The 27530-nt window shown below is 36.5% G+C and overlaps 1 protein-coding gene across 2 annotated transcripts in view; it reads right to left on the reverse strand.

Annotated features, from left to right (window-relative positions):
• Window positions 1–2228: 2228 nt before the first annotated feature.
• The window catches only part of CA5B (carbonic anhydrase 5B), an 82093-nt gene continuing 56791 nt past the window's right edge, over window positions 2229–27530 (reverse strand). For both annotated transcript variants that reach the window (XM_021007406.2, XM_021007407.2), the window contains exons 4-8: window positions 23018–23136; window positions 17604–17699; window positions 17412–17474; window positions 10368–10523; window positions 2229–8248 (exon numbers count right to left, since the gene is read on the reverse strand). In XM_021007406.2, the coding sequence (XP_020863065.2) occupies window positions 8069–8248; window positions 10368–10523; window positions 17412–17474; window positions 17604–17699; window positions 23018–23136 (614 nt within the window). In that variant the 3' untranslated portion in view covers window positions 2229–8068. The remainder of the gene's footprint in view (window positions 8249–10367; window positions 10524–17411; window positions 17475–17603; window positions 17700–23017; window positions 23137–27530) is intronic.

Raw genomic sequence — 27530 nt, forward strand, 5'->3', positions numbered from 1 at the left:
TGAGAGGAAGTTCAGCATAATGGATAGAGAGCTGGCTGAATGCCAGAAGATGTGGATTTAAGTTCTGATTCTGACATATACTGACTCTGGGACTCTGGACAAATCACTTAACCATTCAATGCATTGAACTCTCAAGCTCTTAAGTTGTAGAAAAGGTGCCAACCTATACTGGTGGAGAGAATTTCCTATGAAAGCACAGATCCAGTCCCTGTATCTATCTGGGGCCACCACCAAAACATTTGTGCAATCTGGAGTGCTTTTTTCCCCCTTAGTGATGGGATGAAAGCTGAGGTCAATTTCAACAAGATAGAAATCACCAAATTCTGTGTTTCAGCCAAAGCTGTTAAATATGGCTGTATGGAAAAGGGCTTAAAGTCACACAAAGTATTAGAATGTTCAGTGTGAAACAAATAATCAAATCCACCAACGTACAAAGTAGCAAAGACAAGGAAATTTTTATTTTGTTTTTACATGTAGCCAGTGTAGACAGTCAAACTAGTGACAGCAGTAGTCAAAGATTCTTTTTTGTTTTACTTTTCTAAAGTAGAAATGCTCTAAATTATATACACTGTATTGAAAATTGGCATAACTGTCCTAATATAGGATAACATTATTATCTATTCACATTAGTTGATTTAATTACCCCAACACTAGAATTTTCAACCAATGTACTTTCTAGCATAGTCTGGATACAAAAGAGTGAATAAATGCTCGCTGATTGGTTATTCAAAACCAGTAACTGCCATCATCATTGACAGCTGTTACTATAACAAACAGATTTTTTTTAAATTTGGCAAAGTGATTGACTATTTACTCTTTTATTTATAAGACTATTAATTTTTTTATATTTTCAGTTACTGTATAAATACACCATTGGGCTGAGAACAGACATGTCAGCAATTAAAAATTCTTCACTATAACATACCCAAATTTGGCCAATGAATACATTTTCCTATCATTGGAAGAATGTGGGAGAGCAAAGTCTTTCGTCTTCTTCAGGGTAACAAATGATGCTGCTTCAAATGGTACTTTGCATTTCTGTTTGGCTTGACAGAACATGCATGATATATACATATACAAAATGCATACATATATATATAATATACACATGTACATATATATGCATAAATATACAGTTATAATAGCAATATTATAATGTGATTATGAACATATTCCATTTTGTGTGGAAGTAAAATATTTCAGAATTTTTAGATGTTCCAATCTTTCATAGTCTGCCTTACTTTTCTTTATAGCTATAACATTTATACAACATATAGCCAGTGGTGTTTTAAGTAGAAATCACTGCAAATTTGATGTTCTCTCTCTGTGCTAGAGCTAAGCATTACCTCTAGAATGTGCTTGGGACAACAATGTAGGAATTTGTATTTAGCTGGGAGACTGTTACACTTCCACATTTTATGAGTATATGTGTGTGTGTGTGGCCAATGCTTGTTTCTTTTATTTATAGAACTGTAATTACTACAGCCTATTTGCCTAAAATTAACTAAGTGGTTGACAGAATTTGGTGATATAATTTCAGAGCCAGTAAATATTCAAAAAAATTTAGCTAAGACAATTTTTAAATTGAAAAGATAATTAAGGAAAGTTGTGTCTTCTACTTAAATATCTAGACTCTTATATGTAGTAAATTGTCACCTAAAATCTTTGATTCTAAAATTTTATACTTAACCTTTAAAAAATATGTCTTAAATAATATTCTCATGGTCTTATCTAGAAGGCAGTATACAATGTTGTGGGTATGAGTAGGAGGAGGTTGAATGGATTTCCTGTCTATATACACTAATATATAGCATATACCAGAATAGGAGAACTGATGTAGTGATAGGCCTATAACTGAAGACACAACAGACCTAAGTTGTTCTCCCTTTTGAAGCTTTTTGACTTAGGTGATACACAAAGATAGCTTCAACATAGACCAAAATTAGATTCCTGCAGCAAGCTCTTACCCTTCAAAGTATCATTATGACTCATCAAGAATATTCATTCTCATGCAAATCAAAACGAGGTTTTACATTACATCCATAAAAATGGCAAAGATGGCAAAAATAGGAATAGGCAATATTAAAGAGACTGAAGAAAGCTGGCAAAAAAGTAAACTGTGAATTTTGAATTGGTTCAAATATCCATACCCTTTGACCCATAATCTTTGCTAGGTTTAGACCCCAAAGGAAGTAACAGACAGAAAGAACAGTCCCACATACACAAAATATTTATGGCAGTTCTTTATTTGTAGTATTATAGAACAGAAAGAAAGTCGATGTTTATCAGCTGGGGAATGCCTAAACAGAGAATACATGAACATAATAGAATATTGCTATGTCATAAGAAAGGAATATGAAAAAATAAGAAACATAGGAAACCTTATATGAACTGCACCAAAGGGAAATAATCAGAGCCAGGAAGGGAGTATACTTAGAACAACAATGTCGACACAAAGAATAACATCTGTGAACTGATCCAACGATTGTGGAGAGCAATTTGGAACTATTCCCAAAGGGCTATAAAACTGTGCATACCCTTTGACCCAGTAAAGAACCTTCTAGGTCTGTATCTCAAAGAGATTATAAAAATGGGAAAAGGACCCACATGTACAAAAATGTTGATCGCAGTTCTTTTTGTGGTAGCCAAAAACTGGAAATTAAGGGGATGCTTATCAATTGTGAAATGGCTGAACAAGTTGTGGTGTATGAATGTGAAGGAATATTATTGTGCTATAAGAAATGATGAGCAGGTGGATTTCAGAAAAACCTGGAAAGACTTATATGAACTGATGCTGAGTGAAGTTAGCAGAACCAGGAGAATGTTGTACACAGTAACAGCAACATCATGCGATGACTAACTTAGATAGACTTAGCTCTTCTCAGTAATGCAGGGATCTAAGATAACTCCAAAAGATTCATGATGGAAAATGCTATCCACATTCAGAGAAAAAACTATGGCATCTGAATGCAGATGGAACCATACTATATGCTCTCTTTCTCTTTTTTTTTTGTTTCTTCTTTCTCATGGTTCTTCCCATTGGTTCTAATTCTTCTTTACAACATGATTGATATGAAAATAGGTTTAATATGAATATATATGTAAAGCCTATATCAGATTTTATGCCGTCTTGGGGAAGACGGAGGGGAAGGAGGGGGAGAAAATTTAAAACTCAAAATCTTATGGAAGTGAATATTTAAAACTAAAAAGAAACTAATTTTTAAAAAAAGAATGTAATGTTCATTACAGGTTTTCCTTCTCCTCCAAAAAATAAAGAAAGAATAACATCCAAAATAAGAAATTAAAGCAGCCTAATTATAATAACTAAGCTGTTACCCAAAGAGATGAGAAAATGTACAACCTCTCTTTGCAAAAATGGGGAACTATGAGTACAAAATATTGCAGTCCTTCAATTCTCGTCTGGTGTGTTAAGTCCTGCTAAACTTTTCCCCCAATTCCTCTTAATCTTTTATACAAGGGATGACTCACTGGTCAAAGGAATGGAGAGGGATACATTTGGAAATGAAAGTATCAATAAGAACAATGAAAAATTAAAGTGTAAAAAGAATATCCATTCTCCCTTCAAGATGGAGAAAGACTGATTCTTATATATATAATATATAACATCTACTGTATTGTGGCTTTGCACTAGGATTCTATGAGGGTCTTTTCATTTGTATGAAACAGGGTATTTGATACCCTACATGTTGCATGATACACTGCATGTAAAGAGAATTAAAATTGCATAAGATGAACATTAATATGTTTTTTGTCTTTGAAACATTAACATTTTGCTTCCTTCAAAAAAGGCAAATACCTAAGATGCTATATTCAAAGTAAGACAACTTAATATAAGAACAAATATTCTCAGCTCTATAGAAAATCAGCATATTAATTAAATATTAAAGTTTTAATCATCTCTGAATTTTAAAATTGAAGGCAGATTTCCAAATAGTTTGGAAAACCACCCAAAAGCTATTAACAAGCAACAAATAGGCAACAAAATGGCAGCTTATTAAAAATTTGTTAAGAAGGACCTATGTTCTAACCATACATACAACAAAACAAGTTGTAGACTACTGTATACATTTATGAGATTTTAATTAGTCACTTGCCTGTCATAAATAGTAATTCGACAAATTATAAAAGTATAAAATGCAAAAAGTAATTGTTAAAGGAGGCCAGAAAAACACTACATTATTTTAACTCATTAACATTTCTGCTACCTTTGTTATAAACAAATTGCTGCAATATAAAGAAAATATTATCTAAAGTGTATTTCTCTATAAAGGGTACAAATGAAAATACATAAAACCTTGATTAAAAATTTTTTGAAAAACATTTCTGGACCATAAAAGAACTCCAAGTCTTGGTCATTTACCTGAATAACATAAGTATTTGCATTTTTTTCTTTTAAATTTATGCACATGGCCTCTTTAAAAATTATTTTAATTCTCTGTATTTTGCAATTGTATTTTCTCTGATGTAAGTTCCCTATAGTAAGCACATATAACAACCATTAATACAGACTAAAAAAATCAAGATAAAAATATTTCCTGTAAGAAAGCATACATATATATTCCAATTTTGCATTTAACATGTATTTAAACCTCCACAGAAACACTAAACTTTAAGGAATTAACATAATAAAGGTTGGTTATGTAATTCAAGCTGTCAGTAACAATTTATTAAGCATTTACTATGTGCCAGACACTGTGCTAAGTGCTGGTGATACAAAGAAAGGCAAAAAGAGTTCCTGCCCTCAAGGAGCATACATTCTAAAGGAAAAGATAACATATAAATAACTAAGTACATAAAAAATACAGATAGTCAGTGGAAGGTAATCTCAAAGGCTCTAGCAGCTGGTGGGGATGGAGGAGGAGGAGATCTGAATCCCAACCAAGGTGGGGTTTGAATGTAGTCTTGAAGGAGCCAGGGAAACAAAGAAATGGGAAGTGAGGAGGAGGAGGAGCAATCCAAGCATGAGGTTTACCCAGTGCAAAGATACAAAGATGACAGGTGGAGTGTCTTGTGCAAAGAACAGCAAATGGATAATGTAGGTAGATTATGGAGTCCATGGAGGGCAGCAAAGTGCAAGTCTGGAAATGTAGGAAGGGGCCAAGTTTTGAAAAGCATTAAATGCCAAACAAAGGACTACAGGGAGATCCCAGAGACTATAAGGAACCACTGGAGTTTATTGGGCGGGAAGGTAGGTAGTATTTTAGAAAAATCATTCTGGTATCATGGATTGGAATAGGAAGAGAGTTGAGGCAGGAGAACAATTAGGAAGCTATTGGGGTGGTCCACTTGAGCAGGGATGAGAAACCAAGGTGATAGCTGTGCGAGCAGAGAAAAGGAAACGTATAGAACGTATTGGGAAAGTAGAAACAAAATCTGACAACGTACTCCACATGTGGAGTAAATGGGAGCGAAGAGTCAAGGATTACACTGAGGTTTTAAAACTGGATGACTGCGAAAGGTGATACCCTCTACAGTAATAGGGACGTTCAGAAGAGAGAAGGGTCTGGGAGGAAAGATAATGACTCCTCTCTCAGAAGTATAAATGCCTAGCAGAGTACAGTTTGACATGATCAAAAGGAAGGTGAAGGATAAGTCAGAGGACAGAAGGTTGAGGAGAGAATTTGAGGAAAGGAAATGGAGCCACCTATTATAAATGGCTTTCTCAAGGATTTCGGTCAAAAAGGAAAGAAGATGGTAGAGGAATGTGATCAAGATTGCCTGAAGAGGACAGTTGTCTAGAAGAGGGGCCACCACCTTCATCTGAGACCAGAATAAAAGAGGAATTAGTGAGGGGAAATGTATGCTTGATATGAGGTGAAGAGGAGGGAGGGAGACAATTCTTGGTGAATGGCTTCGGTTTTTTCCAGTGAAAAAAGAGTCAACATCCTCAGCTTAGAAGGAAGCTGGATTAGAGAGAAGGTTTGGAAGAGCTGTTAGGAAGAGTAGGATAGCGAATCAATTTCAGAGTAGTAGAGGGACTGCCTTACTACAGTGAGGTCATAAATGAGATTTTATAATATAAATTTTTAGTAGATATAATCAACAAGGTTCCGTGATTTTCTCCAGTTCTGTTCAGCACCATGTGAATAGGCCAAAGAAGGCAAATAGTAGAAGTATTCCAGGGTCAGGGTTTGACAAGGCAAAATCATCAGTGGAACAAAGGAGCGAGGGATTTGGATAGTGCAGAGATGAAATGGTTCACCAAAGAGCTGACATAGGGAAGGAAGAATGGCACAGCCAGGGCAGGGAAAATGACCTAGTAAAGAACTAAAGGGTAGAAAGCATGGAAGTCATGGTGAGGATGAAGAATGGAGTTACTGGCCATGAGAAATAATGGAAAAAGATGAAGCAATTTTAGAATTCATGAAAATGGAAAAAAATTGTTGATGATGGCAAGATCAAAGGCATGACCCTCTATGGGTAATTGAGTAGGAGTACGTCATAGGAAATAAGTAGCCTCTTTAGGAAATGAAGGTATTTAGGGATCACATATATATATACACACACACACACACACACACACACACACACACACACACTACTGAAGTCCTCTTGTATGCATGAAAATGGTTATAAATAACATGCATCATAAATTTTTTTTCCAACAATGACCTACAAGAAAACTATACTTAAACTGGAAGTAGAAAAATAATTCTTCAGTTGTATTGCCTAAATCTAAAATCTGAATGTTTAGGTTACTGTGACCACCCACAATAATGAAGCTATTACAACCGCACTTGCTGAAATGTAGTCACTTTAAGCAGAGTAAAATATAGCATACTCTTCCTCTATTCTATTATCATTGGCAATCAAAAGTATTTATTTATTTTTAATATTCAGTAAAAATTATTCTTCAATGACACCTGGAAATGTTCTAAGAATTCATAATTGTTTTTCTCACCACATTTTCACTTACTATTATTACTGACAACTGAAAAGTATATATCACTTAATATGTTCCTATAAGCCACTATCATCCTATACAATTATATTATTTATGTAACTAGTAAGGTGAGCAAGAAATGTTGTGGAGCTCAAGTCATAATTAAAGCATCTGGGATACAATAAAATGATGGCTTATTGTTCTATATAAAACAGTTCAGAATAATACTTATCTTAAGGTAGGATGTTAGCAGCAGATACCTAATGCAAAAGAGTAAAACCATTTTGATTTTCCACCAAGAAAAAGCAGAATTTAAATGAGAAAAAGAGAAAGGCAAAAGGCACGCTAAACTAAAAAAAAAGATTTTGGAGATCCATCAACAAATAAGTGGAAAAAAATCAAAACACCACCATTAAATACTTCTAAAACAGCAATTCAGTTAGTATTTATTATTTTGAGTGTCTCTGGAATGTGAAGTATTGCATACCAAATTGTTTAATTATGACCAAGTTTAAAATGCTTTCCACCTTTCGTCAAAAGATCTTAAAATTCATTATGTAACTGAAAAAGATTGTGATTTGCCCAGACCTTCACTGATACAAAATGTAGACTGTATGACATTACACCAATTTTCTACCCTACTTCTTTTGCTCTGTGGAAAGTAGCTAATATATCGTATTATGAGTTAATAACAATAATATGACCTACAAAATTCTGTTTTTCCCTTTTCATAATCTGTATGTAAAAATCAACTTGTCTATAACTTACATATTTTTTCATTTTTTTAAATGAGGCTTGATCTTTCATAGTCACAAACATTACTTTTACAATGCTTTTAAAATTGATTAAATGACCTTTACATGCTTAGTTGAAAAGCTACTTTTCTTTTTAATCTGAGAATAAATGTATCCAAATAAAGTAGTAAAAATCTCTGAGAAAGTTTAACCAAATTATAAGCAAAATACCTGTAGAAGGCATTTTCACATTCTGTGACCTTAATGTTTATGTTTAATCCTCCCTAAGTTTATTGTTAATAATCTTCTAAAATATAAGCAATACACATTAAGATATGTCCTAAAAAGAAAAGCCCAAATCTCTTCAAAATTATGAAAAAAGTGTGGAAGTAGATTACATACTGAAATAAGATATTATCTTGCTATGTCTTTATGGAGGAACCCGGTATGTTTGTTGTCTGCCTCCCTTCTGCAGATTCAGTATATGATCATGATGAAAGGAGGAACGGACTGTTCGATTCATCAGTGGCTGAAGTGGACGAAAGTTGTCAACCATCCTCTTTTCTTTCTCCCCAGCTGAAGTAAAAAGCAGCATCCGAAATGCCTCAAGCTGAGAATGAGAAACAGTCAATGTAAACATTTTCAGAAGAAAAAAAGTTATTGGTTAAAAAATATGACTGTTCATATTTTGCAGCTCAGAAATTACATACATAGCAAAACCCAAATCTAGCAGTAATTAAACATGTTTTAGCCAGCTGATACAGGGTACACAGAAAGATTATTATTAATGTTAATAATTAATGGCTCATAGTAACCTGTCCTCATTACCAGATAAACTCATATAGTTATACTCATTTAATTTCTTTTTTTGTGTAGCTATACATCTTGCAATAAAATAATACCATGCAAAAAATTCACATGCAAGCAGGCAGCCCAGTAGATTGGTTGCTTGCACTCTGAAAAGACATGCGCTGTTTTTGAGCAATCCTACATAAGAATACATGGCTTCAATGGCACCAGAAAGAAAACAATGCTTTTGAAAGATTGCATACTTCAACCAAAACAGGCTCATCCCAGTTGCTAGTAGAAGTTTGATATAAAGCAATTAAGAATAAGTATCTTTGCTGAAAGCCTTAGTTCAAATCAACCACTTGTGTTAAGGGGCATAACCACAAACAGACAAGCTCTGAAACTGGTAACTTTATATAAAAAGCAAAACAATCCTCATATAATTTTAAGTTACCGATCTCTTCAGAAAGGGAATTTGCAATTACCATCTGTAGTAAAGCCTTCAAACATGAAGCCTAAAAAATGTGAGATCACATTTATGGTCCATCTATCTCAGGATTTTCTCTGCAAAAGATACACTGAAATGTTTTGTGGGACAGCATCACAGATAGCAGTCTCATCAGCTGAGAAATTCCTACCTCTTCTTTTTTTCCCACGTAAAAACATATTTCCATATTAACCATATCAAAAAATAAATAAAGCAAGAAAATAACACTTCAGTTTGCACTCAGAGTTTATCAGTTCTCTCTCTAGAGATAGATGGTATATTTTTCCATCATGTGTCCTTTAAAATTGTCTTGGATCACTATTGAACAGAAAGCCAAGTCTTTCACAGTTGAGTATCATTAAAACATTGCTGTTACACCCATGTTACAGACCTCTCCTTTGGACCTTCTAAGTTGTCTTAGGCTGGATAAATGTCTTCCTCTGACTCCAAAATTTGATTAGAAGCATTATTTTAAAGAAGTTCAGAGGGGAACATTGGGAGAGTTCAGATGGGTCCCATGTTGTATTCCATCTTGGCTGTGTCCCCCCATATCTCTTCTTACTAACACAATATAGATCTATTACCCATTCATTTATCTTAACTTTTTATGTCCCTATTTATATTTTCAGTCTACACTGCCTCATGATAGTAATGAGTCTCAGCTTTTATTATATGCTTGCTATCTAACATGTCTTCTTAGAAATCTGACCACTGTATCATTACAAGTTCTGGCTCCATGCCAAATTACCATGGGCACCAAGGAGCACCCCATATCCTGTCTCTCCAACCCCCATTTCAAAGGAGTTCCCACCTCTGCATCATACATCTTCTTTTCTATTACACCCTACAAAGCCCCAGTATTGAAGATCTCCCCCAAAGAGCTACCCCTTGCAGAGTCTTTGTCCCTAAGATACAGACTTTCTCTATTCTTCAGCCAGCTAGATGGCCCACTGGATTAGAGCTCTGGTACCAGAGTCAGGTAAACATGAGCTCATATTCTTAGACACATACTGTGTGACCCTGAGCAAGTCACTTACTTATGCCTATATCAGTTTCCTCAACTGTAAAATGGGGATAACAGCACTTACCTTACATAGTTGTAAGAATCAAATGCTTAGGACAATGCCTGGCACACAATAGGCACTACATAGAAGCTTATTCCCTTCCTTTTCCCCCTAGTAAATGTTCACATTTTCACCTCTCCTCAAATTAAAAAATATATTAGAAGTCTCACATGATTGCTTGCTATACTACATTCATCTGTGTGATATTAGTCTAAAGTGTCTAGCTTCTTTCTAAAATGAAAGTGAACAATACTTAGAACACATGAGTACATTTTAAACAACATTCCTAAAGAATAACTAGCAATGTTAAAATGAAGCTGTATTTCCTCTCTTTAAGGTGACTGGTGACTCTGAATTTTCTTTTAAAAATAAAATGTGAAAACACTTACTTGATTATGATCAACCTCAATTGGCTGTTTCTTAATGATCCAGGTGACAGATTCTGAAAGTGGTGGAGTGGTCAAAGATCCTGAATAGGTCCAAAAATCTGGGCAGGTTGGCATAAGACAGGCAGGATCAAATGTTCCAAATTCAACAAGTGAATCCTGAACGAAACAATTGTACACCGCATCAACATTTTAGTACTAAAAAATTTAGGAAAATTCATTTCTCAACTTCACAGTCTGGAAACCACTTGTAAGTACTCCTTGAATATTCTGTCTGATCTCTGAGTTGATTTCATAGAGAGTATTTCTAGAATAGGTTTCAACTTTTCAGTGAATACAGCAAAAGTATAAATTATCAATTAGATGATCTTGACTTTTTAAAGTGTTAAGGATAGGGGCAGCTAGGTGGTGCAGTGAATAGTGCACCGGCCCTGAATTCAGGAGTACCTGAGTTCAAATCCAGCCTCAGACACATAACACTTACTAGCTGTGTGATCTTGGGCAAGTCACTTAAACCCATTGCCTGGCCAAAAAAAAAGTATTAAGGATGCTTTTTGTTGTTTAAACTATAAAAAACTTCTCAATAGATCCCTGCCCCTACAGTTGGTATTATTCTGTTGTTTCAATCATATCTGACCTTTCATGACTCAATTTGGAGTATTCTTGGCAAAGCTACTAGAGTGGTTTGCTTTTTTCTTCTCCAGCTCATTTTAACAGATGAGGAAACTGAGGCAAACAGGGTTAAGTGACTTGCCCAGGGTCATACTGCTAGTAAGTATCTGAGGCCAGATATGAACTCAGATCTTCCTGACTCTAGGCCCCATGCTCTATGCACTGTGCCACCTAGCTGCTCTTTCCCTACAGAATCAAGTCCCAATTTCTCCTCTGAAATCTAGTTCCACATTACTACCCATTGCTGGACATCACCACCTGGGTGTCCTGGTAGGTATTTCAAATTCAACATGTCTAAAACTAGGCATTCCAACTTTCAAACTTCCAAACTCCCTCCAACTTTCCCCATTTTTGTCAAGGGCATTAATATTCCCAATTTGCAATGATGAATAGGATGGGTTCAGAAATACCTGGAAGGACTTATATGAATTCATGCAAAGCAAAATGAGCTGAACCAGGAGAACCTTTTTAGCAGTAACAGCAATATTATATGACAATCAACTGTGAATGATTTTACTATTCTGATCAATACAATGATCCAAGACAATTCTGAAGGACTTATAATGAAAAAATTTTATCCTTCTCCAGAGAAAGAACGGATGGAGTCTGAATGAAGATCATTGCATACTTTTTTTTTACTTTATTTTTCGTGATTTTTTTTTGGTCTGTGTTTTCTTTTGCAGCATGGCTAACATGGAAAAATATATATGTAAATATATTCAGTAAGCACTACTGTATTCAGAGGAGTCATGCTATGTATGCACTGAAGAAGCTATAAAATTTGGATAAAATATGGTTCCCACCTTCATGGAGTTTATGGTCTGGAAGAGGGATAATATACAAAGATAAGTATAACATAATATTAAATTATAAGAGCATTAGACAAAATGCTGTGCTATAATATGATACACAGTGTCCCAAAAATCTTAGTGCATTTTAAGCCTTAATAATGTAAGAGATATATTTTCAGAACATAACTAATGCAGAAATATGTTTTGCCTGACTTCAAATGTATTATATTTCTTGCCTTCTCAGTTGGTGGGGAGGGGTGGAAGGAAGGGGAAGAACTTGGAAATGAAAATCAAAATAAAATTGAATTTTAAAAAGCAGAAATACAAAAAAACCTGAAAGGTTAATTATTTAACATTTTAATATATTGATATGTTTCTAATTAAAATCAATATGATGACCAACTCACGTGCATATATTACCCTTCTTGATTTTCAAACTTTGTAAAAACTTTCATTGGGTTCTGCTCAGGGACTGAAAGGATTGCACTTGTAATCTTAGTTTTAAGATCATCCAAAAGGTTTGGATGCATACATGACAGTTTTGACACAGCAATGCAAGAAAAAGTAAAGGGGATAAATAAGAGGACCTCCTCCAGCAATCTATCAGTCTAAAAAAGTGTCTTCCAGAAACTGTTACACATGTAATGAATGAGAATATTCAAAATTCACGAAATAACTACAAAGAAATTTAAATGATTAAACTTGCAAATGCTGTTTCTGTAAGTTTGTATAATTTATACTTGTAAAGTTATTAAAACTTAAAACTGCACTAAGACTTTTGGGTCACCCTGTATTAAAGAACTGTGATTATATGTTATTTAATAATATTAATAGCTAACATTTATATAGTAACTACTTTGTGTCAGGTACTTGTAATTATTATTTAATTTGATCCTCACAACAACCCTGAGATATAGGAGTTATTTACCCTTATTTTACAGATGAGGAAAGTGAAGCAAAACAGGGTTAAGTGACTTGCCCAAAGACACATACCTAGTTTGTGTCTGAAGCCAGACTTAAACTCCAATCCAGTACTTAAAAGTTAAAAAGAATCAAAAGTTAAAAAGTGCTTTATTATTACATCTATTCTTATCAGTTTAATATTAATTATATAGGAATTTCTAGAAGGGGATGTGTGCTATTTTAAAGAGATATAAAGACATAGGACCTGTTTTGAATTTCAGTTCTGCTATTTACCTTCCTATGGGATTGGACAAGTCACTTAACCTTAGGGTCTGTTTTTTTCATCTGTGAAATGAGAGAGTTGGACTAAATGATCTCCAAAGTCCCTTCTAGTTTGTAATTTATGACCTTACTTTTTTTCTAGCATGAATTATTTATTTTTATATTCATCATTAGGATTTCATAAAAACACTGCCATTTTCTTTATTCATTTGGCTATTTTTAAAAAAAATTTCTTCAGGCAAATGGTAAAGGGACAAATAGTCCAAAAAGGCACTTTGTCCGAACCATGGTTTCCAGGAACCATGCAAAAAGCCTGGAGAAAGCAAAATGTGATTTCAGCTGTACCTCAAAGTGACAAGCAACAAATATCCTTATTTATATTTTCTTTTAACCTAAGGTAACAAAAATACTGTTTTAAGAACAACTTTGAATGAACATGTCATTTTGACTATTATAAATACCCAAATTAACTACAAAGGGCACATGAAGGAAGACACTATCTGCATCCAGAAAAAGAAATGATAAACAGAAGTATATATAGAATAATTTTACATATACATACATATTTGTGTCCAATGGTAGCCATGGTATGGGGAGGTTAAAAACCCAGAAAATTTTTAGCAAGGATATTTACATAATTTCCAAAATGTATTAAAATACTATAATCCTGATGACAGTTGTGGTGAGCCTTTATGTTCCATCTGCTCAATCTTTATAGCATCAGGAATGGATGTGTTTAAGCACTTTCCTTTGAGCTACTCAAAATAAAGTATTAACAAAGTGTTATCAGGGTATGATATTGAATGTTGACAAGCTTTCAGCCTACAGTCTAGGCAACTCCAATCCACAACAGGCAGGATTTAGAGATAAAAGGAAAGGCTACCAGCAAAAGAGAAGTTCAGAGGAAAGGAAGCAAAGGAAAAAGGGGTTCACCCGGAAGAGAAAAAAAAAGTCAAGTCAACAACTATTAAGTGACTGTGCTCTCAAGGAACTCACAGTCTGATGGATGATACAACATGCAAACAGCTATGTACAAAAAGACACAGGCAGAGTAGACTGGAGATAGTCTCAGAGGGAAGGTACTAAGATAGAAGACTGAGAAAGGCTTCTTTGTGGAACTTTAGCAGGGGCCTGAAGGAAGCCAGGGAAGACAGGCAGTGGAAATGAAGAAAGAGAGAGCTCCCAGGCATGGGGGAACAGCCAGTGATAATGCCTGGAGTTGGAAGACTGTTTTGTTCCAGGAACAGCAAAGAAGCCAATAAGGGTGGATTACAAAGTAGATGGACAAGAGTAAAATGTAAGGAGACTGGAAAGGCAGGAAAGGGCCAGGTTATGAAAGGCTTTAAAAGACAAATAAGATTTTATATTTGATCCTAGAGACAATAGAGAGCCAATAGAGGTGACTGTACAGGAGGATGGGGTGGGAAACGTGATCAGACTTAAACTTTAAGAAGATCAATTTGACAAACCGCACACTTTAAGCAGAACTGACTGGCGGCAGCTGAGGAGAGAAGTTAGCAATCAGGACCTTGGATAGGGGCCACACATTAAGTCCTCAGACAGAAACAGACTAGAAGCATCATCAAAATTTTCATTCTCTGAGGTTGGATTTTGGGGGCATAAAATCCATTTGGGGGTTTTCTCTACTTTTCTCATGTTGTTTAGAAAATGAGATTTATACACACTTTAAGGTTCCAAAGTTCCTTATATACATTATCCACCTTCTTGCAGAGGCTAGTGACTTGACTGTGGATACAGAACTAGTTCATAATTGTGGAGACAGGATTTAAACTTGGGATTTCCTGACTCCAAGTACAGTGTCCTAGCCACTCTCCTATATTGCTTCTCATGCATTGTGGTCTTAGTGCTTGGAACAGGTTTGGGCTGTCAAGTATAGACATTTTCCTAGGATTTTAGGGATGATTCTGAGTCTATAAACAGGTGCTTGGGACCCTTCCTGCCATAGGAGATAGGTAGTATAGTAGTTAGAAAATTGGTCTTGGAGTCTGGAAGGTTTGAATTCATTTCCTGCCTAGGATACTTACTAGTTATGTTTTTTATTTTTCAAGAAGGAAATAGAAACAGATGGGGTAATTGGTCCACTGGGTTCCTTTGCTATAATCCAGATTTGCAACAACCCAAAACAGAACCACCCATCTGGAGCAAGGAAATTTTAAAACTTTCCTGTTAACACATTTCTTTAACTTTATGGGGTAGGAGAATGCAAAGACCTATAAAACTTTAAAGCCAGGGAAAATATACAATTTAACCTCTTATTAACCTCTGAAAACCTATGAGATATGAAAAAATTCTTTCAATATTTGCCTTACCATAAAAAATGATTATTCACTGGATATATGATATTTGATGAGGACACACTTTTCATGTTTAATGTAAAACAAGTTTTTTCAAATATTTAAATGTCAATGTTAGCAATTTATTTATTTTATCATTCAATATTCAGTGATACTGAAGAATCCTGTCATGATTCATCACACCATAGATTAGATATCACAGTGATCAATTTATATTCCCCATCTTTCATACTTAAATGGATACTCAAGGAAAGATAGCAGATAGTTGCTTACATGCTAACAGGAGAGGTATATGTGTATACATACATACATACACACATACATATAGACATATATCTTTATATACATATTTTTTTTCTCCAAAAACATACACTAGAAGTCTTTGGGTTTAAAAAATATAATAAGAATAAAGACAATACAAATGTCTAAGCTGAAGGGAGAAAAAACGATTTTTGTTTCTCTCTGTGTGTGTGTATGTATGTATGTATACGTGCATGTACACACGTGCCTGTGTAGGTGTATGGTTTTTTTTTTAAAGAATTTAGTTTAGAAGGAAAAAAAGATCCATACACCAGGTAGCCAAGTGAGTAACCTCAACTCAGACTGAACCAGGATAAAATACAGACTTTTCAGGAAGCCAGCCAAAGTGATTCTGGATCAAAAATAAATTCTCCAATGAAGCTCACAGGAAAGAGAGATAGTAAGACTCAAATCAGAACAAAAGGTCTAAAGAGGGGCACAGCTAGACTCTGTCTGTGTATCTCTATCTGTGTATCTGTGCTTGGTTTAATTACAAGAAAATCATATTCACATTTATATTCACTCCCTCTAATGAAGTAGTTATGGTTATATTGTGAAAGATAGGCAGAAGATAGTTGCTCACGTATTAACAGGAGAGTTACATCTATCTTCCCAGACACTAAAAGTTTTTGGGTTTTAAAAATGTAATAAGCACAAAGACAAGACAACTGTCTAAGCTGGAGGGAGAAAAGATGGCAGGAAAGTATGTTACTGTCATGACTATTCACTACAAAGCTATAAAGGGAGAAAGGAGAGGGTAGTTTTCCTGAGGACAAAATTACATTAGAGAATCACCAAAATGTCATCAAGTGAGGGCAGCAGACAGGCGACTGCTGTGTTGCTATGCTTTTAAAACAACCATTTCAATATCAAAAAAGCTGAAGACAAATTATAAACCCAATGATTGGGGAAAGACTGAACAAACTGTAAATGTAATGAAATATTACTGAGCTATAAGGAATGACAAATATGAAGGATTCGGCATGAATTGATATAGAGGGAAGGAGTCAATCAAGACTTGTATATCCTATGACAGGAGCAGCTAGGTAGTGCAGCGGATAGAATGCTAGGCCTGGAGTCAAGAAGACTCATCTTCCTAAGTTCAAATCTGGCCTTAGACACTTACTAACGGTGTGGCCCTGGGCAAGTCACTCAACCTTGTTTGCCTCAGTTTCCTCATCTGGAGAAGGAAATGACAAAATACTCCAGTATCTTTGCCAAGAATATCCCAAAGAGTCGGGTATGACTGAAACAACTGAACAACAAACAACAACATCTCATGACAAAAACTAATGAGAACATTTCTTTCCCTCAAGGAATATGACCATACAATACTCCGGTAGGCACTTTTGTTTGACTTTTTCTATGGAAACCTACCCTTATGTGTCCTGGAGAAGGAAATGGCAAATCATTCCAGTATCTTTGCCAAGAAAACCCCATGGACAAGTCCACAGGGTCACGAATAGTCAGACACGACTGAACAACTGAATGACAACAACAACAACAGCAAGTGTAAGTAAGTTGTTGGGGAGTGACTCATGTCCAAATGCATCAAGAAAAATGTTACACACAGAACTCTTACACATAGAAAAGACCTACTAAAGCAAAGGTTTTGCTGCTTCCCTAAGCATTATGAAATTATATTTTGGCTTTCTAAGGCAATCTTAGTTAGAGAACTCGAAAATATTTCATTTTTTAAAATAAAAACTGCTTTGCTCTAACTGCACATTGTGACCAACACAAAAACACTTAATATTTAGTAGCCTTAAAATTTTAAATATTACCTTATGTTTGATTGCTGGCAAAGCATCCACTAATTTCTGTAGTTCTTTATGCTGCACACCAAGCTAAAGAATGACAAATTAAAAAAATAAAAACTATGGCAAAAAATAAACTCTCTCTTAAACAACAATTTTGAAAAATAAAGAATTATATTCAATAGTTGAACAAGTAATTTCAGATGAGTAAGACTTTACCTTCAAAAATACTCCTATCACAGCCAATCCATTTTCCTCCATTGCAGCATCTTCAAAACTTTTATATTTGACTGCATTCCAGTGTACTAAATGTAACTGAAATACCATTGAAGAAGATTTTAGCACATGTAAACTGGGTGAAAATAAGCCAGGGAAATGGAATGTAACATTTTTTTTGATACCCTAACAAAAAGATTATTTAATCTTCCTAATGCACAGACCAGACAATGTCATCTCCTATTCAAAAACCTATAGTGGCTCCATGACTTCAAGGATAAAATAAAAATTACTCAGCATAGCCTTTAAAGGTATCTTTCTATTCAATCAACAAATATTGTAAGGCATTTTAAAGCAGTGCTTTCCCAAGAGACCGATATCTTACTCCAGCTTATGTATCTTCTTGGTTGCGGGAGTGACCTTGGGCACATTCACCTTCCATGGACCTCAGATTCCTCACACATAAAATGAGGAGTGTGCGGTAAATGACATGATCTCAAAGATCCTCTCCTTAGGGTTTTCATGAGACTACTGTGGCAGTATGGAAGTAGGGTATGTATGTGTGTGTGTGTTTACAGATATATACACACATATACACATACATACACATATGTATATATGTGTACATATAATATATGGACATATACATATCTCTATATAAATTTATAACAATCTACAGACATAGTTTTACATAGATATATATCTATATAAAACTGTATGTCTGCAGATTTACATATTTTTATATATAACATATATCCATATATCTGGATTTATATAGTTTTATATTATCAATATAGGACATGTATCTATATAAAAGTTACATGTACATATATGTGTATATATACATGTATAAGTACACATACACAAGCATGTGTCTATGTGCATACATACAAACGCGCATGTATGTATATGCACACATATGCGTGTATACACATGCATGCATGCATGCATGTAGTTGTGCAGCTGGTCCATTCCCCTGTCACCCTTTTCTCCAAGCTAAGAAATGGTCTGAAGTCAGTGTGGCCAGGGGAAATATACCTGACAAAGGGGCTATACCTGTCAAAGAAATAGTAACTTCTCTTTGCAGAGATCTTTACAAAGGATCTCCTGTAAATAATGAGGGCCTCCTCTATCTCTTTATTAAGCTGACCTGTATACTTGCTTCACAGATACTTCTTTAGCTTTATTTCTTTTTCAAAGGGTTATATATCCTAGAAGGCAGGAAAAGTTCAATTCTGGCACTATGTGGCATTAGGCAAGTAATTTCATGTCCAAATAAATCAATAAAATATTTAAAACTACAACCACTGCACATAGAAGAGGTCTACTATGGCTGAATCTTAGCTATTTTCTTAACATAAACATTATGAAATCATAATGGTCTTCTAAGGCAAACTTCATTAGAGAACTTGAAAACATTTAATTAAAAAAAAAGAATTGCCTAATTATAACTACAGGCAGGTAGGTAGTGAAGTGGATAAAGTGCTGGGCCTAGAATCAGGGAGAATTCCTGAATTCAAATCTGGCCTCACACACTTACTAGCTGTGTTACCCTGGGCAAGTCATTTACCCCTGTTTGCCTCAGTTTCCTCATTTGCAAAAATGAGCTGGAGAAGGAAATGGCAAACCACTCCAGTATCTTTTCCAAGAAAACCCAAATACATTCAAGAAGAGGTCGCAACAACAGCAACAAGAAATTTTTTTTTAGTTGAGATAATGTCTTTATTGAAGTTGCAGGATATAAAATAAGCCTATATAAATCATTAACAATTCCATATGTTATCAAGGGTCCAGCAGGAAGAGATAGAAATAGAAATTCCATTTAAAATAACTGCAGACAATATAAAATACTTAGCAGTCTACCTGTAGATGTAAACAGAGAAATATTAATTGATCATATGTAGACCAAGCCAATATAATAAAAATGACAATTCTACAAAAGGTATTTATTCAGTGCCATACCAAACTACCAAAAATATTTTATACAGCAGAAGCTAGGTATGCACCAACATCTCACACCATGTACGGAGATAAGTCAAAATGAGTACATGATTTAGTCATAAAGGATGATATCATAAGTAAATTAGGGGAGATGGAAAATTTTACTCATTATATGTATGTTGTTCTTGTTCAGTCCTTTCAGTCATATTGGACTCTTTGTGATCCCATTTAGGGTTTTCTTGGCAAAGATACTGGAGTGGTTTGCCATTTCCTTCTCTAGTTCATTTTTTTAAATATAAATTTATTTATTTGTAGTTTTCAACATTCATTTCCACGAGTTTTTGAGTTCTAAATTTTCAACCCGTCTCACCCTCCCCCCACCCCAAGATGGCATGCATTCTGAATATCCCTTCCCCTAGTCTGTTCTCTTTTCTTTCTCTCCCCCCTTCTCTCATCCCCTTCCCCTTCTATTTTCCTATAGGGCAGGATAGACTTCTGTACTCCATTTCCTGTATTTCTTATTTCCTGATAGCATGTGAAAATTTTTTTTTAAACATATGTTTTTAAAACTTTAGATTTCAAATTTTCTCTCTTCCTCCCTCCCCACCCACCCTCATTGAAAAGGCAAGCAACTCAATATAGGTGGTACATGTGCAGTTATGCAAAACACTTCCATAGCAGACATGTTGTGAAAAATTAACTCTATTTCCCGTAATCTTCTTCTGCCCTCTCATTTATTCTATTCTTTCTTTTGACCCTGTTCCTCCTCAGAAGTATTTACTTCTGATTACACCCTTTTCCAATCTGCCCTCCTCTCTATCATCCCCCTGCTCTCTTGTCCCCTCCTCCCCCTATTTTCTTGTAGGGTAAGACAAACTTCCATACCCAATTGAATGTGTATGTTATTCCCTCCTTAAGCCAAATCCTATGAGAATAAGATTTACTCATTCCCTCTCACCTTCCCCTGCTTCCCTTCCACTGTAAGAGACTTTTCTTTTTTTTTGTGAGATAATTTACCCCATTCTACCTCTCCCTTTCTTCTTCTCCGAGTATAATCCTCCTCATCCCTTAATTTTATTCTCCAGATATGACCCCTTAATCTTCAACTCACCCTGTGCCTCTATCTATCTATCTATCTATCTATCTATCTATCTATCTATCTACATACATAAATTTTTTTTCCTCCAACTACCCTAATACTGACAAAGTCTCATGAGTTATAAATTCATCTTTCCATGCAGGAATGTAAACAGTTCAATCTTAATAAGTCTCTTATGATTCTCTTTCCTGTTTACCTCTTCATGTTCCACTGAGTCCTGTATTTGAAGTCAAATTTTCTATTCAGCTCTGCGTCTTTTCATCAGGAATCTTGAAAGTCCTCTATTTCACTGAATGACATTTTTTCCCCTGAAGGATTATACTCAGTTTTGCTGGCTAGGTGATTCTTGGTTGTAATCCTATCTCCTTTGCCCTCGGAATATTTATTCCATGCCCTGCGGTCCTTTAATGTAGAAGCTGCTAAATCTTGTGTTATCCTGATTGTGTTTCCACCAGTACTTGAATTGTTTCCTTCTGGCAGCTTGTAATATTTTCTCCTTGACCTGGGAACTCTGGAATTTGGCTATTATATTCCTAGGAGTTTTCCTTTGGGGATCTCTTTCAGGAGGAGATCTGTGATTCTTTCCATTTCTATTTTGCCCTCTGGTTTCTAATATATCAGGGCAGTTTTCCTTGATAATTTCTTGAAAGATGATGTCTAGACTCTTTTTTTGATCATGGCTTTCAGATAGTCCAATAATTTTTAAAATTCTCTCTCCTGGACCTATTTTCCAGGTCAGTTGTTTTTCCAATGAGATATTTCACATTGTTTTCTAATTTTTCATTCTTTTGGATTTGTTTTACAGTGTCTTGATTTCTCATAAAGTCACTAGCTTCCAATTGCTCTATTCTAATTTTAAGGAAGTATTTTCTTCAGTAGTCTTTTGGACTTCCTTTTCCATTTGGCCAATTTTTGCTTTTTAGGGCATTTTCTCTCATTGGCTTTTTGGACCTCTTTTGCCATTTGGGTTAGGCTATTTTTTAAGGTGTTAATTTTCTTCAGTATTTTTTTGGGTCTCCTTTAGCAAGCTGTTGACTTGTTTTTCATGATTTTCTTGCATCACTCTCATTTCTCTTCCCAGTTTTTCCTCTGCTTCCCTTACTTGCTTCTCAAAATCCCTTTTGAGCTCTTCCAAGGCCTGGGACTGATTCATATTTTTCTTGGAGGCTTTGGATGTAGGAGCTTTGACTTTGTTGTCTTCTTCTGGTTTTATATTTTGATCATCTTTGTCACCAAAGTAAGATAATATAGTCTGACTCTTTTTGTGCTGCTTGCTCATGATCCCGCCAATTACTTGAGTGAGTATTAAACTCTTTGTTAAGGTAAAAGTCTGCTTCCAATCTAATGGGAGAATGTACTGTCCCAAGCTTCAGGGTTTGTACAGCTGTTTTCAGAGATACTTGTAACATAGGGACCTGTAAATTTTTCAGTTCTTCCAAGGTGGTATGGATAAGGGGCGAGGTGTTTACTCCTTTCCTGGCCTGTGACCACAAGTATTCCTTTCTGTCCTGTAACTGTGAGGAGAGGTTTCTCTCCACAGCCACTACAAGCTCCACCACGCCAGTGTTCCTCCTCAACCCAGCACTGCCACCCAGAACTGTGATCCAGATCCACACACGGGCAAAGCAAGAGATTCCTGCCTCAGCACTGGCAAAGAGATTCCTGCAATCCCTCTCTGATCAGCCATTGGATTCCCCTTCGGTCTGAGGGCTGGAAGCTCGGGAAGCAGCTGCCCCCCCTCACGCTCTTGGGGAACGAAGCTGAAACCCCACCTTCCTTTCTCAGCACTGACAGAAACAGACTTTTCCCATTTCTAAGTTGCCTTTGGTATTAGTGGGTTGAGGAGTCTGGAAACCTCCACAGATGCCCGCGATTCAGTCCTCTGAGGCCTGCTTCAGGTTCGCTGAGGCCTGTGCACCTACGCTGCGCTGTGCTGCACTGTGTTTCCAGCCCGGTGCGATACACCTTTCTGATCAATCATCGAGGTTGTCTCGGGCTGGAAATTTGTTTCACTCTGTCTTTTTGTGGGTTCTGCTGCTTCAGAATTTGTTTAGAGCCATTTTTTAATGAGTATTTGGAGGGGTTTGAGGGAAAGCTCAAGCAAGTCACTGCTTTCACTCCGCCATCTTGGCTCTGCCCCCAACAGCAACAAGAAATTTTAACTACAAATTGTAACCAACACCAAAACACTTAACATTTCAGTAGTCTTCAATTTTTACATTTTTAAGATTCAGGTGATTTAATACAGCCCACAAAGAAGTTAGGTCACAGCATCTCCTATTTATCAATTGATTGGCTATTTTTAACTGCTTAGAATTAAAAACATCAGAACTTTCTTGTAGTTTGTGTTCAAGTATCACAGTAATAAAGTACATACCTCAGCTGGATAACATTTACTGTCAATAGTATGTTCTGAACCCCAGTCATTTATTGCTCCCCAGTGAAAATGGAACTGCTTTAACCGATAATTATTTTCCAAAGGTCCTCCCCTAATCACTGAAATAATATATAGAAATAATTCAGAAGCTTTGTTAGTTATTCATTCAGGGAAATGCAGCTGAGATACAACATCAACATAGGTCTATTTAACTGGAAAGCCTTTAAATTCAGCAAATATTATTAAGCACCTACTCTGTGCAAGACACTATGTCCAGCTTTGGGGATTCAAAGACCAAAACAGGTTCTGTCTTCAAGAAACTTATATGGCAATTTAACATAAATATTGGGAAGTTTAATAAAGGGTAAGGAGTGAAAGAGGCAAAGAAAAGATCAAAGACCTTGAGGAATATCTTTACAGATAACTGGGGGAAGGAGGTGGTGAGAGAAGAGGAATTAAGGAAAGCTTAACAGCAGAAGTTATTAGGTACCTGAGGAAGTGAATTCCAAGGATGAGGGCCAGCTAAAGCATGGAGGAGAGAATGGAGATAGCTTATTTGATCCATCACAAGCAGATAGTCCAGTTTGCCTGGAGCTAAAGTACACGAAAAGGATTAATGTGGGATAAAGCTGGAGAGGTGAGCTGAAGCGAGATTACAGAGGGCTTTAAATACCAAGCTAAAAAGTTTTATGTTTTATTCTAGAGGAAATAGGGAACCACTGAGGACTTGAGTAGGGGAATGACAGGTTAGATCTATGCCTTAGGCAGATCATTTTTGCAACTGTGTAAAGGAAGAGGCTAGAATCAGGAAGACCAAACAGGAGGCTATTACACTAGTCCAGACAAGAAGTGGTAAGTAACTAAACTCAGAAGGTGTCTGGCAATGGTGAGATGGTAGTAATGGAATCAGCATGACTCGGCAACTGATCAGATATGGAAGTGGGGGAGAGGAGACAGTTTGAGATGACTGAAGTTATAAACCTGGATGCCTGGAAGGATGGTGGCATGCTGAAAGATGGAGAAGTTTGCAAAAGGGGCAGATTTGAGAGGATGAGCTTGGTTTGGGGTATGCCAAGTTTCAGGCCATCCAGGTAGAAATACACAGGAGGAAGTTGGGAGACATGTTTGGGAGGCAACAAACACATTACAATAGAGTATGCTTTGTTGTTGTCCATCCTTCATTTTTTAAGAAGTCCAATGACATGAATGAGTAATTTTATGACTTGTGCATAAGTCAGATTGAAGTGAAGCAGAGTTGCACAAGAATCGTCAGCCTCACTCTCTCTTTCAGAGTCATCAAAGTCCAGTGGTAAGACAAAAGTCAGGACAACTGGTGACAGCCAGATGCAGTGGATGACCTTAGTTTCTTCGATGTCTTGCCAAGCTCTAAGTGCTCCACAGTGCTTGCTTCAGTCACCTTCATGGTCACTGGAACAAGTTGTTCTCATCTGCCCATTCAGCAAGTGCTTAGAGTAGGCATTCCCCTAATTCACCAATGGGTTTGAAGCCTGTCAACTACCCTCAACCTGATTTTAGTTGGAAAAGGAAGGAGTATATTAATATGCAAATAAAATCTTAGTATCATGGAAAATTTTGAACTCACAGTCCCCCAAACAGACTGACAAAGACAGGAAAGCAATAGATGAAGGGATATTTGGACCTAGGGGAGGAGAGGGAAGGAGAAGGTCCAAAGGAGGTGGCTAATCTACTAGTTGGGCTGTCAGCTGCGGCTGGGGTCAGGGAGGGTAAAGCAGGACACATCTATTGAATTGTAAATTGTGACTAGTGTCAAGTCAGTAGCAAGCATTTATTAAGTGCAGTGCACTTAATGTGCTAATTGCTGGAGATACAAAGAAAGGCAAAAAACAGTCTCTGCTCTAAAAGAACTCATAGCCTAACTGAGGAGACAACAAACAGGATATATATGGGATAAACTGTAGGTAGCCTTGGAGGGAAGGTAGTAAGATGAAGGAAGGCAAGGAAAAGCTTCTTGAAGAAAGTGGAATTTTACTGGAGATCTGAAGGAAGTCAGGGAAGCCAGGAAACAGAAATGAAGAGAAAGAGATTTCAGGCAGAATTGTGTGAAAAACAAGCAAGGAAGCCAGCATCACTGGATCACAGGGCACGTGGTAGGGAGTTAGGTGGATTAGAAAGGTGGGGGTGGGAGCAGGGGAGGTAGTTGACTGAATAGAGGGTGATGTGGTCAGACTTGCTCGTTAGATAGATCAATTTGACAGCTGAGTAGAGGATGGGTTGGAGTAGGAAAGAGAGGAGGCAGGGAGACCAACCAGAAAACTATTGTAGTAGTTCATATGTGAGGTAATGAAGGCCTATTCCAGAGTGGTGGCTGTGTCAGAATAGAGAACAGGGTGTTTATGAAATATATTACAAAGGTAGAAATGACAGGATTTAGCAACTGATTGGATATAAGAGGTGACAGAGAGGAGTTGAGGATGACACTTGGGCTGTAAAGCAGCCTAGGTGACTTTGGAAGATGGTACCTTCAACAATGAAAAAGGGGAAGGTTTAGGAGGAAAGACAGTTTTGGACATGTTGAGTTTAAGATGTTTATGAAACATCCTGTTTGAGATGTCCAATAGGCAATTGAAGACGTGAGAATTAAATTTAGGAAAGAGATTAGGGCTTGACAAATAGTTCTCAGAATCATCTGCATTGAAATGATATCTGAATCCATGGAAGTTGATGAGATCACCAAGCTAAATAGGATGGAGGAAGAAAAAGGCCCAGGACAGAGCTTTGCAGGAATCTACATGGTTAATAGGTATGACCTAGATGAAGATGCAGCAAATGAGACTGAGAAAAAGTGGACAGGTACTTAGAAGAAGAACCAGAAGATTTATCATGAAGAGGGTGTTCAACAGTATTACAGGCTGCAGAGAGATCAAGAGTATAAGGAGTGAGAAAAAGCCATTCATTTTGGCAATTAACTTTGGAGAGTGCAGTTTCAGTTGACTGATGAGGTCAGAAGCCAGACTACAGAGAGTTAAGAGAAGAGGTGTGGAAGAGGAACCTTTTGTAGATGGTCTTATCAATGAGTTTAGCTACCAAAAAAAGGAGATGGGATATGAAATGATATCTACAAGAGATAGATGGAACAAGTGAGGGTTTATTTATTTTTTTTGGAATGAGGTAGATATAGATATATTTGCAGGAAGCAGAAAAGCAGCCAGAAGACTGGGAGACATTGAAGATAAGTAAGAAATAGGGATAACAGAGGGAGCAATCAACTGGAGAAGATAGGATGAAATGAGATCATTCAAGCATGTAGAGGCTTGACAAAAAGGGCCACATCACCATGTGAGACAGGAGTGAGAAAGGAGATAGTAATGAAAGGAATTTATTTGAGTGATGTGAGATAAGGAAGATGGGAGAAGAGAGAGGTCTTGGCAAACAGTCTCAATTTTTTTTTTTTTAGTGAAATACAGGCACAAGATTCTTAGTTAAGAGGGTGGGGAAGGTAGGCGTATGAGGAGGGATAAAAAGATTTGGAAAAGCCACTGTGATGAGTGGGATAGTGAGTCAATTAGGTAGATATAAAAGGATTGTCTTGCTACAGTGAGGGCCCAGTTGAGATTTTATGATATAAATTCGTAGTGCTCTGAGTTAGCACAGCTTTGGGATTTTATCCAGTTTCATTCAGCAATATGTAAGTAGGAGCAAAGGGTGAAGATGGTGGGAGTAATCAAAGACTGAGGCTTGGCAGGACATGACCCTCAATAGAATAAAGGACAAGAGGATACTGTAGAGTTTAACTGGTTTGCCAAGGGGGAAATATGAGGAAGGGAGGAGAGTGTAGCTAGTGCAAGGGTGATGGCCAGGAAAAGAATTGAGAGGTGGATGGAATAGACTCTGGTCTAATCTAGAAGTCACAATGAGAATGAAAAACAGGGTTAGGAGATACAAGGCAGAAGGAGAGGAAGAATTACAACAGATTATGATCACATAAAGAAATTTAAGAGTTCATGAAAACGGAAGTAGAACACTGTTGGTGATGGCAAAATCAAGGATGTGACTATGTCTGTGTATAACTGAGATGGAGTGGAGGGGTAAGTCACTGGAAATGAATAAGTTGAGGGACTGGGAGGTCGGAGTGTTTAAGAGAGTACTAATACATATGTTGAAGTTCCCAAGTATAAGGGCAGATATTGAGGAGGAGATAAAGGCTATGAGCCAGGCAATGAATTCACTGAAGAAGGAAGGACAGTGTTGTGGAAGTCAATGGAACAAAAACCTCTAGAATCTTGACTGGGTGATAAAAATGGATTGAATGAATTTCAAAGGGCAAATTACTAAGTGACAATGGCAAAGGGAAACCTGGAAGTAGCACTGGGGAGCAAGAAGTATTCCATGACCAGTGTTTTGTTTTATTTTGTTTTGCCTGGGCAAAAGGTAGAGGTGAAAGTTCTAGACAGAAAAACCAGTTCCAGAAAAAGTGGCCAGGGAAGCTGTGTCATCAAGGGGCAGCCAGATGCCAGTGCATGCAAGAAGACAC

This window comes from Phascolarctos cinereus, unplaced genomic scaffold (genome assembly GCF_003287225.1).
Source record: "Phascolarctos cinereus isolate Bilbo 61053 unplaced genomic scaffold, phaCin_HiC Scaffold_726;HRSCAF=1367, whole genome shotgun sequence".
NCBI lineage: Eukaryota > Metazoa > Chordata > Mammalia > Diprotodontia > Phascolarctidae > Phascolarctos > Phascolarctos cinereus.